Source organism: Vigna unguiculata, chromosome 7 (assembly GCF_004118075.2).
Source record: "Vigna unguiculata cultivar IT97K-499-35 chromosome 7, ASM411807v1, whole genome shotgun sequence".
In the NCBI taxonomy this organism is placed as follows: Eukaryota; Viridiplantae; Streptophyta; class Magnoliopsida; order Fabales; family Fabaceae; genus Vigna; species Vigna unguiculata.
In genome coordinates, this window is record NC_040285.1 from 334,351 (window position 1) to 347,076 (window position 12,726).

At 29.4% G+C, this 12,726-nt stretch overlaps 2 protein-coding genes across 2 annotated transcripts; one reads left to right on the plus strand and one right to left on the minus strand.

Annotated features, from left to right (window-relative positions):
* Positions 1–2,407: 2,407 nt before the first annotated feature.
* Positions 2,408–4,285, minus strand: LOC114192463 (protein lin-12-like). Its single transcript, XM_028082196.1, has 6 exons — positions 4,071–4,285; positions 3,639–3,797; positions 3,392–3,472; positions 3,186–3,311; positions 2,862–2,957; positions 2,408–2,681 (listed from the first exon to the last, which is right to left on the minus strand). The coding sequence occupies exons 1-6, from the start codon at positions 4,159–4,161 to the stop codon at positions 2,605–2,607; spliced, it is 630 nt and encodes a 209-aa protein (XP_027937997.1). The 5' UTR covers positions 4,162–4,285; the 3' UTR covers positions 2,408–2,604.
* Positions 4,286–10,226: 5,941 nt separating this feature from the next.
* Positions 10,227–12,715, plus strand: LOC114190632 (protein IQ-DOMAIN 14-like). Its single transcript, XM_028079591.1, has 4 exons — positions 10,227–10,969; positions 11,155–11,388; positions 11,603–12,248; positions 12,444–12,715. Exons 1-3 carry the CDS (start codon positions 10,544–10,546, stop codon positions 12,239–12,241), a joined length of 1,299 nt encoding a protein of 432 aa, XP_027935392.1. The 5' UTR covers positions 10,227–10,543; the 3' UTR covers positions 12,242–12,248; positions 12,444–12,715.
* Positions 12,716–12,726: the final 11 nt, after the last annotated feature.

A 12,726-nucleotide genomic window follows, 5' to 3' on the forward strand; every position in this document is an offset into this window, starting at 1 on the left:
CCCTCCCTGTGCTTGTCCTTGTGTAGCCCTTTTCTTCTATGTTAGTCGAGTAAAATAACAAGTCTATGAGTACAAGTTTCCCATTTATAAACAAGATGTTGCAAAATAGAAGTGTGTAATCTTATTGATTGTTGAATTTAGAATTTTAATTATTTTTACTCTAGGTTTCAATAGGTGTGCTAGATACTCTATCATTAGTTATATCTCATTACCTTAAATTTCTAGTTTTAGTAATGATTTTTTATAAGAATTAACATTAATTTAATCGCTTGGGTAACAATTTTAATTTAAATGCTGAAATCTCATTAACTCGATTTAATTTAGTCCCTTTTGAGTGGGTTTGATTTGAAAATAATTAACCGAAAGTATAATTTATTCGTTACTATGTTGAATTTGGAATAAAAACTACTCTAATTGAGATATAAATCTGTTATTCTTTTCCATTTTCTGTTCGATTGAAAATCTTGTATTTTAAAATACCTACTCAAACGAGTCTTCTGGTTTAAGAAATTAATGTAAAGTATTTCACATCATGAAATATTCTAAAAAGGCGAAGACATTTCTAATTGTTTATTAACATGAACAAAGAAATACTTAAAAAATAGCCTAAGGAGTGAGATGAATGATAAGATAATTGATTTATAGACATTTCCTCGTCTGGTACAAATCAAATATTAAAATAACATTGTCATAAGTAGATAAAATAATATTTTTATTTATTTATCAAAAGAAGAATAATATTTTTATTTATTTATCAAAAGAAGAGGATTCTTTAAAATTAGAATTGATTTTCTTTTGATATAACCAATGAAAAATATCCTTAAAGAATAATTAGGGATATGAAATATATTTAATACATGCACTTCCACAATATGTTGTACTTTTTATAGAAAGAATATTGGTAAAAAAAGTGTGAAAATGTTGGGTTTTAAACTTTTACTCAAACACAATAAAAATATTAGTAAAATGACGAGTAATTTAATAAGCAATTATCAACTACTACTGTAACTTATATTTTCTATTTTAGTTCTCAATGCTTCAAAAGAATTTAGTCTACTAAACTGATTAGTTAGATATAAGAATGGGAAATTGATATAAACATATAAATATAAATAAACATGAATTAATAATAAGAGTTGAATACCCTCATGTACTATTATCATGAAATTATTTGAATCACAAATTCAGACTAAAATAAAAATAACACAAGAGCAAGGATTCTAAATAAGAATACGAATTAGTTATATATGGACTATAGCTTTAAAGGAAGAAAAAAAAAGATGAAAAAAATAATGGATAAAGAATATTGCTTTATTTGTGGAAAAAGAACTTTATATTTTTCCAAGATAAACTTAAAGTATTGAATCACTACGTCATCTCTAGGAACTAATATAAAATAATCAGAAGAAACTCTCCACACACTCAAGTGCCGAAAAACAATCTCAATTTCATGTATTTAAAAAATGTTTTTACAAAAGACTAAATTGTTTGAGAAAATCGATTCTATTTTATGCAAGAGAATCAAGTTTGGTTGATAGAGAAGTTATAAAAATTTACTTTTCTTTGATCTAAATTTTTCATCTACAATTAATTTTAAAAATTGATTTTTGGTGTCTCCGAACAATTTATTAGTATGAATTGATTTTAGGTGTTTCCAAAAAGTAAAATCAAACATACATTTACTCTTAAGAAGATAAGTCATCGTTTCAAAAGTGAATGATATTTACCATGAATGTTTGATCATGCTTTCTTTACCTCTTTTAATACATATATTCATTGTTTTATTTTTGTATGAATATGACTAATATATTTGCCACATAATCCATTAGGATATAATATATTAAAAATATGAAAATATTTGATTATATTTTTATTTAGATCAAAGAGTCACAATAAAAAAAATAAAGAAAGTAAAAAGTTGAAATCTTTTCGAAAGTCAAAATTATTACTCCTATCATTTTTTAAATCTAAAAATTCAAAATGAGTTTTCAATTTTACAGATAAAGACGTGAATAAAAAAATGTTTAAATATATCAATATAAAAAACAGATATCTGCATATATAAATCAGTTTATATAGAAAAAAAAAATAGTCTTTAAAGGCTTTTCTCCCTCTCTATCAACCATACAAAACAAGATGTATCTAAATATACATTTTTTACTTAATTATCTGATATAAACTCTTTCTCCTAGGATTTGAATTATCTTAAAAAACTTATTTAAAAGCTTGTTTTGAAGTCGGAATTTTTTAAACATCTTATATAATCCTTCAAATGGCGGCAAATTAATATTTAAAGAGAATTTCTATTTGAAGACTTGTTAAATAGCTTTAAAACTGAAACTTCTTAACTATAAACAAGACAACACTTAATTAAGATATGGAGTATTTATCTCATTTGTTTATGATATCGTGTAAAATATTTTGAGAATAATTAGTATTTATCTCATTACATTAATATGCTATGGAGTATTGTATTATACACCGAGAATAAAGAAACAAGAGAAATGAAGATATATAATAACTAAAAGTGTTGTGCATTAAACTCTAATGTGATGGCATGGTAGCCAAATAAATAGCAGAAGATGAAATAGTTCTAAAATAATCCTATTGCAGTTGGAGCATGGCCACCAACAAAACTACCATGCTCACCCTATGGGAACTTCCTTCTACCATTGAGCTACCTGTTAAACCCAAAATATTAAATATAAAATAATCAGAAAGGATACTACGAATACTGCAAGAAAAAAATAATCTTTAATAAATTCTAATTATATAATCATTTATTTGTAAATATTATTTTGAATTTATCTTTGCAAATGTTGCTAAAAATTGATTCTTAATTATACATATGCAAGAATTACCTTCATTCTTAGTGTTGTCATTCAAAGCGGGTGGTGCAGAGCTTGAAGAATTTGTCACTGATATTCCAAGTTCAGAGCATCCCATGCCAAGAGAACCTTAAACACACAAAATTCAAAATCTCAAAAAGTTTATACCAAGATAGACTTTAACTTAACTTTGATACCATATTAGAAGAGGATTTTAGATCTAATTCAACTTCACAAAACTTACTTGTAAGTGAGATTTGTATCTCATTTTATATATTGTGAATTGACCTTATTTCTAATCGATGTAAAACTTCTAACATATCGGTCATAAAACTATAGTGTGGTTTGTAATCTTACATTGTTTGAAGCAAGGAAAGGTCGTGACATTTAGGAGATTGTAATAGCCAGCATCACATGCACAATTGTAGGAGAACATTGATGTCTTGTTGCATGACCCACCTCCACAATCAACCCAACGGCAAGCTAAAACACTAACACAATGTTAATTAATGATGTTTCATAAAACCTTATCAAACTCAAAATGTCACTCATCTTTCAATTACCATCAAAAATTGACTCATTGGATTTTGTTGCCTTTTCTTGAACAGGAGCAGGGGCTTCGGAACAAGAATAGTCCAATGTACCTAAACACAACATTCAAATATTTCACCATTTCAGATAGTAAAATACTTCTTAACTTAACACACTTTCTTATTCAGTGAAGTCAAATTCATGCTAAAAAAATACATAAAACTTTGTTTGTGTTAACATATTACTAGTGAGGAACAAGTATGACAGAAAATTTCTTACAATTAGGAACTACGCAAGGAAGAAACTTGAAGTCTGAGTTATCATCGTTGGAAAGAACCTGCTTCCAACCAGGTTGGCACTCACATTCAAAGAAGAAAGTGGTGTTCTGAGAAGCTTTGCATGTTCCTTTTCCACATTCCACTCCTTTGCAGATCTCATCTGAACCCATCTCACATAAAAAAATAAAACAAAAACATCATGTCAAAACCATCACACAACTCATCGAAAAAAAAATGTTTCAAAAGATCCTTTCATCGAAGATTTGAATAATCAGCAACATATGATCTCAAAAAGAGACAACTTTTTTGCATGCAAGAACCGTATCTTCTGTGTTGTCGTATAAAAGACCCATCAAAAAGTTTTACATGAAGAAATCTCAAGAATGGAAATGAAAAACCAAGAAGGAGATTAGAAAAAGAAATGGTTACAGACCAATGATGGGAGAAAGGATGTTATCAGATGTAGAAGAAAGAGGGTGTAGAAGAAGAAATGCAAGAAAGGGTAAGAGAGTTGCAAAGGCCATTTTTGTGAAAGTCAAAGAGAATGAGAAGGAAGGGCTTTTACATAAAACAAAAGGTTAACACCAGAGTACAAAAAAAGGCAACGTTGTCTTCAATGCACTCTTTTTAAAGCAAAATCTCAACCTTCTTCAATCACTTCTTCTCTGTTCTCTGATTACTGTTACAGTGATCAATTAATGACTAAGATTTTATTTGAACAGAGGAATGAACATAGTACAGAAAAAAAACAGTGTATGGACACAGTAAGTCATTGGAAGTTGAGTGTTTGACTCGTATTGTGTGTGTATCGCTACACGTACTCATAACTTCATAAATGTTTTTTAGGTCATGCAACCGTCCAATGTGAAATATGAGTGCTCTCAATACTTTTTTTTATACCATCAATAGCCTTTGAAATAGTCAACCCTTTTCCTTTTTCTATTAGTCATGTGTTGCCCATTTTCTTTCTTTTATTACATCTTTCAACTTTTATTTATCATGATGGCAAATAAACTTTTATGAACATAGAGATATGGTCGATATTTATTTTAGGTTTAAATTGATCGTTTCCCATGCGGGTGAATTTTAGAATTAATTTATTTCAAAATTTTAAATCAATTTAATTTTTTATCTTCAAAATATGTAGATTTAATTTTTTTAATTAAATTTTGTTAGATTTATTTGATATTTTATATGTATTTTAAAATTATATTTGATGTTATGTTAAATACTGTTATGAAACACATTTACAATATCAAATAAATTTGTATAAATATATCTATATTATAGTAAAAAATAAATATAAAACACAAGTTTCATATACTTATCAAAACATAGAAAACAAAAATAAATCTAAATTTTTATTTTAAAAATGAGAGCCGTTATAATCAAACATGCATCCTTATCTTTGGTTATTATCTTGTCCTTTTTTTAATTATAATTTTACTTTTGTACTAAAAATTTTTTCCATTTAATTAGACCAATTTCTGTCACAATTCTTAATTAGTCTGTTTCACACGCAACAAAATCGAACATATACATCCATGTTATTCACAACGTATAATCCAATCATTGTATCAATCCATCAAACATTTCATGTAAATTTAGTTCATATATATATATATATATATATATATATATATATATATATATATATATATATATATTAATACAAATGTTTTGGAATATCTTTAAGTATTTAGTGTTCTAAAGACACACTGGTTATTAAATAAAGACATTTAATTTACTACACAAATCTTATGAGAGTGGTTACAAATTTATAAGAAACATAGTTTTACGCATTCTAATAAAAAAAATTCAATTTAGTATGCTTGAAATAATTAAAATAAATCAATTATTGTTATAAGTTTTTTAATTAGAACAAAGTTGTTATTAGATACGTTTGATGAAAAGTATTCTTACATAAAAAATGAGTGTACTTGTGAAGTTGAAAGACAATAAAAAATTTTGAGAAAAAAATTACAAATTTTTAATCCACAAAAACTACTAATTTAAAAAAAAAAAACTTTTTACATAATACAAACAACAAAAATTACATAGCAGTAAAAATAGTCGAATAAAAAAATGATATATTTTGTAGACATAGACATGTTTCTAATTCCATAATTATTGTTGATAGCATGTTGTGGATGTTTAGATAGGTAGTTCAATTTGTATGCTTTGACTTTTTGCCATTAACTTTGATTTTTTTGCCCTCTTATTAATGAACATTTGAAATTTCCCAAAAACCTTTTCTTTTCGGAAATTGAAATTCTCATACCAAACCAAACCTACCATATCCTTTATTCCGTCTCATTAATACCATTTTCTGGAAAAACAATTTGTAATCATTATTTTTTTTTTTCTTTTCACAAATTTATTAGGAATTGTTGAGGATGGTATATGTTTCAAATAAAATGGTGGATTAACTTAAATACTAATCATTAATCATAGAACGGTCAATTTTATTCATAATTAGTGCAGGCTAATAAATGGGTTCATCTAACCAACCCATTAATCATACAAATTTATTCAGTCTTTCTAATATTTCATGTTTATTATGTATAATATATGAATTTAATTAATTAATAGGGTTGGCTGAATATATGCACAAATATAACACTGTAACACAAAAAATCAGAGAAAATATTTCATTAGTTAGATTGACATTAAGATGATGTTTTAACTCATCTTTTTTTGACTTATTTTTAATTCAGTATTTTAATTATCATTAAATTATTTATTTTTATTTTTTTGAGTGATATGATATGATGATCTAATAATAATTAAAATGGTAGATTAAAAGTAAGTAAAAAAATAAATTAAAGAATCATTATCCAATATAACAAATATAACAAAAAAAATCCGATAAAATAAATCTATGACAACCTGAAAAAAAAAACTAAATAGATACTAAATGGTGGATTAAAAGTAAGTAAACAAATAGGTTAAAGAATCATTATCCAACATAACAAATATAACAAAAAAATCCGAAAAAATAAATCTATGACAACCTGAAAAAAAAAAAAAAAACTAAATAGACACTAACACAAGCAATTCCCAAAACTGATTTTCTTAACCATAACAATTATATCATTAAATAAGTCAATAAAAAATCGACAGCATTAACAACAATTCACAAATAAGAATTTGACCAAAATAACAAACCGAAAAATTCTAGAACAAGATCAAGTAACTTTTACACCAAACTGCAAACCAAGTTCACAAAATCTCAACTTTGAGACAAAGGAAATATCAAATAAATTATTTACAAGAAATGTTTACTATCATAGCAATTGACCATGTGAATTGAAATGCAAGGAAATAATCTCTGTATAAACTCTATTTGTCGAAATCTTGGTTTTGTTTTCAATCTTCACAAAATAGTATATTTTTCATCTCACTCAATGATTACATTGACCATACAATATTTATCTAAGTTGTTTCATGTCTAGTTATGTCATTAGTCATTGTGACAACTTTAACAAAATAAATCATATTGAATCATTTAAAAAAAAAAGACTAAGTTAAAAAAAAAACTGAGAAAATACATTAAATATTTTTAACAGATACTAGAAAAAAAAAACGCATTAAACAAAAAGTAATTAAAAAAATGAGCGCAATTGAAATTTTAATTTTGGACTTGTTATAATGTAGTTGGCATAATACGTACATGGTCTGGGGTCCATTTAAGAAACCCATGATGACTTAGGAACAGTGTTAATTGGATTATGGACCACTAGGCCCAATTTAGTTTTGGATGTACCAAAATGCTCTACCTTCTAAATCAAATCCTCTAATACCAACATTTTTATGCCACCTTCAAGAGAAGACAAATCAGCATTTTCACAGGACTTTATGCAACACACATGTTCAAAGAAAGAATTTCATGTACTATTATTATTTTTATATATAAATAAAAGGTGTGATAATTATGCCACAGACCATTTTATCATTACTTCAATTTTTAATAACATACCAAATTATATATCAAAAATTTATTTTACCTTTTAATGGAGTACGACTTCTGATAGAGTCTCTCATGTCAAGACATTAATAAATGATCTGATAATAGTTTGATAATGAGACAACAAATTGAACAAAATTATAAATTCTACTAAAATAGACTCTAACCATAACTTTAATATCATATTAAGAAATATGGTTAAATATCTTTCTGGTTCTTTAACTTTCATTAAAAATTAGAATTAGTTAATCTTCGAAACTCTAATTCAATTTACTCTCTCAATTCTAGAAATGCATGAATTTAGTTCTTTTAATCATAGATTCAGTTCTTTGAACCAAATTTTATTAAATTCATTTGACGTTTCAAACACTTTTATCAATTAACATTGAAGCGAAAATGTATTAAACAGTATAAACAATTCAAATGATATCATGAAACACATTTAAAACGTTAAATAAACTTAACAAAATTTGGTTAAAAGAACTAAATTCACACGTTTCTAAAGTTGAAAAACTAAATTGGACAAAATCTTTTAAAAGAAACTAATTTTAATTTTTACCGAAAGAAAATTAAAGAACAAAAAAAATATATTTAATCCTAAAGAAATATATCTAACTTAACTTTACAAAACTTAATTATAAAAATTTAATTATTAACCTCAATTAAAAAAATATATAGAATACTCACGTGATGGATGGGTAGTTAATTGGTTTGAAAGCCATGTGAAGCTTTTCACCGCATTGAGGAATTTCCACTAAGGGAATTAGCTTGGTGATGATACCAAGTAAAAAGGGCATTTAAATAGAGAATAAAGAGAAGTGAATGGAGCAAATCCCAATGTTTTGTTTCCTGAATGAAATTAGGTAGTCAAATTGAGGAGTTTAGTGATCACAAAACATGGCATGTGATTGCCAACAAATAATTTGTTTAAGCAAAGATGTATATAGAATTGATGTAAGAACACAAATCACAACTCCATCATAGGTATCATGGGACCCATTTTCCTATTTAAATTGATAGCCATGTGTAAACAACCATTTCTTGTCCTTTTCTCTGCTACATTATTTCTATGCACCGACTCCATTTTCAACTTCTTTTCTTCGTTGCACCATTTGCAACGAAAAGCCTAATTATATATGAAGTTTTCAATTCCCTTCATTCATAAAAAAACAACGTGATTTCCTAAAAGTTGAAAAATGCATTCATTATTACAATCTAAATGTAATCTTTTTTTTTTCTTTGTCTTGAATGCAGTTTGATACAGAAAGAGTTAAAGTGCATGGATGATGGAGCATTGAATAAGAGTGAATTTTGGTTATGAGCCAAACTAATTAATCTAGCCATTTAAAAACTTTGGCACTCATGGGTGGTCCTCACTTGTACCATAAAATTAAATTTTAACATAAAGTCATTCAACTCTATCTTCACTAACTCACTTGCACTTTAGTAGTTGTTGTGGGAATTTGGGAGCCAACAACATGAAGTCAAGAGTTTCCTCTTGAGGGGACATGGGAGAATAAATTTAAAATTCATATTTTTTTTTCTTCACATCTTTTAAATGTGAAATATTAAAGTATAGCTACTTATAAAATATTAAAGAATTTTCAAAAAAAAAAAAAGGAAAAAGAAAAGAGAAAAGAGAAATTTTATCTAGTAAGATATTGAAACTCTTCATTATTCTCCATTGTCATTAAGCAATGACCCAGGAAACTTGCAACACATTATGCCAAGAGAGTGCATGAAAGCTCTTGAATCCATGCAATCTTATTGGATTTAGGAATATAATGAAAAGGAAAAAGGTGGATTACTTTTCACAATGCATTGCCATGTCAAGGCAACCTAGGTTAGGCAAAAACAAATGAATAAGAAAAAAATAACAATAAATTGCAATTTTGTTCCCCTTTAGTTCTTGATCCAAGATTTTACTCTTCAAATTTTGAAAAATATAGAATTATTTATTTTAATATGGTATTTTAAGTAAATAGGTTCCATCTAGGATTCAATAGAACTAGAAAAGACATGCAAATTCAAAAATCTCAAATACACTATTTAGCTATAAATAAATTTGGATCTCCATCTAAATTTTTTTACCTTTAAAATACGTTGATAATTATTTATTTTAAAATTTTAAAATATCGTACTAACATATTTTTAACGTTGATCGTAACACGGTATCAAAAAATTCAGTAGAGAAACTAAACTTGCAGTTAATAAACACATGTTTGAATGAATGAGATGTGAAATTGATGGAAAATAATGTTTGGTGGTGATAATAGGAGTTGTACTTTTTCCATGGTTGATTATGGAGGCTAGCCAAACAAACCCTTGTACCCAAGAATGAGTATTTTAGAAGGATTCTGCCAGTTGTTGTTGACGTACTTTTCACATGCTTTCTGATCCAACCCATTTCTCGTTAACCGACAACTCAAATCACCAAACCACACATTGCAACCAAGCAAATCTCATTTTTACCTTAACTTTTACAATAACTGCTTCACAACTCTCGGTAACTATGATCTTTAACCGATTAACAGCAGACACATGATGATGAAACTCTTTTAGATTTGAGAACAAAATTGAAGCTAAAACATTACACATTCCTTATTTATGTGTGCAAAGTGTTTTGATTGGTGGCAATGGATCTGTAAGAGTAGTGTTAAGGAGGTGGGCATTGGCCTATGATTGAAGCTGCTTCTGTGCTTCTCCTTATGTAAGCAGAGGAGTTACCCAGTTACGTGGACATGGATCCAAAAAATGCACTGAAAGAGATAGTTGTAATGGAATAAGTTGAGGGGCCAGTGAAAATGCTGAGCTAAATTTAGCATCAGATGGGGACCATGGTATTGAAAGCAACATGTCAAAAACAGATGTGAATAAATCTTGCATTTCATTTTGTTACTTTCTTCAGAGTTTTTGATGCTATCCATGTTTTGAAAGAGATGGGGAGAACAGGCAAATGGCTCAGAAACTTGTTGACAGGGAAGAGAGACAGAGAAAAAGAGAAGGAAAAATGTGGTACCAACAACCTCTGTCTGTTAAATGCCACAACACAGAATCCAACAACTCCTGCTTCTTCAACAACAACAACAACAACAACATCATCAAACACTCCGAAGGAGAAAAGAAGGTGGAGTTTCAGGAGATCATCAGCTTCCAGGGAACTGAATCTTGCAGAATCTGGTGTCACTGCCTCAGTGACAGTGCAAACTACCACCACAGATGCTGAGAATGATCGAATGAAACATGTTACTGTGGTGCCTGCTGATGCTGCTATCATCTGCTTCACTCCTGATTCCAATATATCGTCAACAAGTATTGAAGAGGCTGCAGCCATTAAAATTCAGTCAGTTTTTCGGTCCTACTTGGTATGTTATGTCATTTGAAGTTGTTTGGTTTGAAAAAATTTAAATCTGTTATGTATTTCAGAAAACAGGAGACAATGAAAACAGAAAACTTTTTCTCAGATAGGCTAATATCGGAGTTTGTGTGAGTGTGTGTGGAGAACTGATACTGGTGTGGTGTGACTAATGCTTCAATGTTTGTGTAACAGGCAAGAAAGGCTCTGTGTGCTCTTAGAGGACTAGTGAAGTTGCAGGCACTAGTGAGGGGTCATTTGGTGAGAAAACAGGCCAGGGAGACACTAAGATGCATGCAGGCTTTGGTCATAGCACAAGCCAGGGCTCGTGCTCAGAGGGCAAGGATCGTGTCAGAAGGAAAAACTGATCAAAATCTTTCACCCTACAGAATAACCCCAGAGGACAACTTCTTCATGAACATGTATAATGTGAGTTCAATAACTGCACCTTTCAAATTGCAGAAGCATGGTTTGTTTTAAAACTTTACATGAAAATTTTCTGATAAGCACCAAGGTAGTGAGAAAAGGATAAATTTTCATTTTGAATTAACTGGAGAAGCATTTTATAGCACATATCAATGAAAACAGACTTGGTAATCTTCTGTTTGATTGATATATTAGAATGTGGTTTTTGTTCATCTAGGAAATGGAAAGTGGTTTGGAATTGGAAGAGAATGCCAAGATTGTTGAGATGGCTGTTTGTGAATCCAAAGCTAACTCCAGAGGCAGAAACAGCTCTGCAAATAGAGAACTTTCTGATCACAGATTTTCTGCATATTATTCATCAAACGGTTCATACAAGGAGGAAAACTACAATGCATCATCACCTGCACCATCAACACTGACAGAATTGAGTCCAAGAGCATACAGTGGTCATTTTGAGGAGTGTTCCTTCAGCACAGCACAAAGCAGTCCCTATTACAACAACACAAAGCTACCCTTTACCTTCCCTAAACCACCCTACACAGAGGCCATGTCCTATGACCACCCTTTGTTTCCAAACTACATGGCCAACACAGAATCATCAAGGGCCAAAGCCAGATCACAGAGTGCACCAAAGGCAAGGCCAGATTCTGTTGAGAGGCAACCAAGCAGAAGAAGGGCTTCAATGGAAGGTAGAAATGTGCCAAAGCCAGTTAGGATGCAGAGGTCATCTTCTCATGTTGGTATCACTGCTCAAAACTACCAATATCCTTGGTCAATAAAGCTTGACAGGTCCATAGTCAGTGAGTGTGGCTCTACAAGCACAGTGCTCACAAACTCTAATTACTACTGCACATGATCCTGATGTGAGTACTGCTACTAACCAATCTCATGTCACATGTTCTCACCACAAAATTGAATTCATAGAGCAACACATGAACAAATCAAAGGAACCATGTGTATTAACAATAATAGACTTGCATAGAGACTAGGTCATGTCACTTAGTTTGTTAATACTGTTTGATCTGATAAGGTTTCACTGTTGCTTGTTTTGGCTGCAGCATCATGGACTTTCCACTGCAACAAAGAGTACCCGTTTTGCAGCAAGTCTAAAAATCCAGACTTTAGACTCTAGAACACATACCAGACTCTGCATTTACAAATTGGGGGTCCTAGATTGCAAGGGTTTTCCCTTTTTTTTTTTGAGTGAAGTTCAAAGTTTGAAGAGTGTCTTCTTGTATTTACTGTGTTGTGGATTACACTACGACTACGAGAACACATTTTAACTGTTTGTGAACTGTGTATAAATTTTGCAAAGTCGGATATTTCCTAACAGCAATTGTA

Bases quoted from the DNA above. Each gene is read 5' to 3' on its own strand.
- LOC114192463 (XM_028082196.1), bottom strand. From the start codon at position 4,161: ATGGCCTTTGCAACTCTCTTACCCTTTCTTGCATTTCTTCTTCTACAC. The intron at 3,798-4,070 runs GTCTGTAACCAT...AGATGGGTTCAG, and splicing joins CATCCTTTCTCCCATCATTG to ATGAGATCTGCAAAGGAGTG. The intron at 3,312-3,391 runs GTAATTGAAAGA...TTAGTGTTTTAG, and splicing joins CAATGAGTCAATTTTTGATG to CTTGCCGTTGGGTTGATTGT.
- LOC114190632 (XM_028079591.1), top strand. From the start codon at position 10,544: ATGGGGAGAACAGGCAAATGGCTCAGAAACTTGTTGACAGGGAAGAGA. The intron at 10,970-11,154 runs GTATGTTATGTC...TTTGTGTAACAG, and splicing joins CAGTTTTTCGGTCCTACTTG to GCAAGAAAGGCTCTGTGTGC. The intron at 11,389-11,602 runs GTGAGTTCAATA...TTGTTCATCTAG, and splicing joins TCTTCATGAACATGTATAAT to GAAATGGAAAGTGGTTTGGA.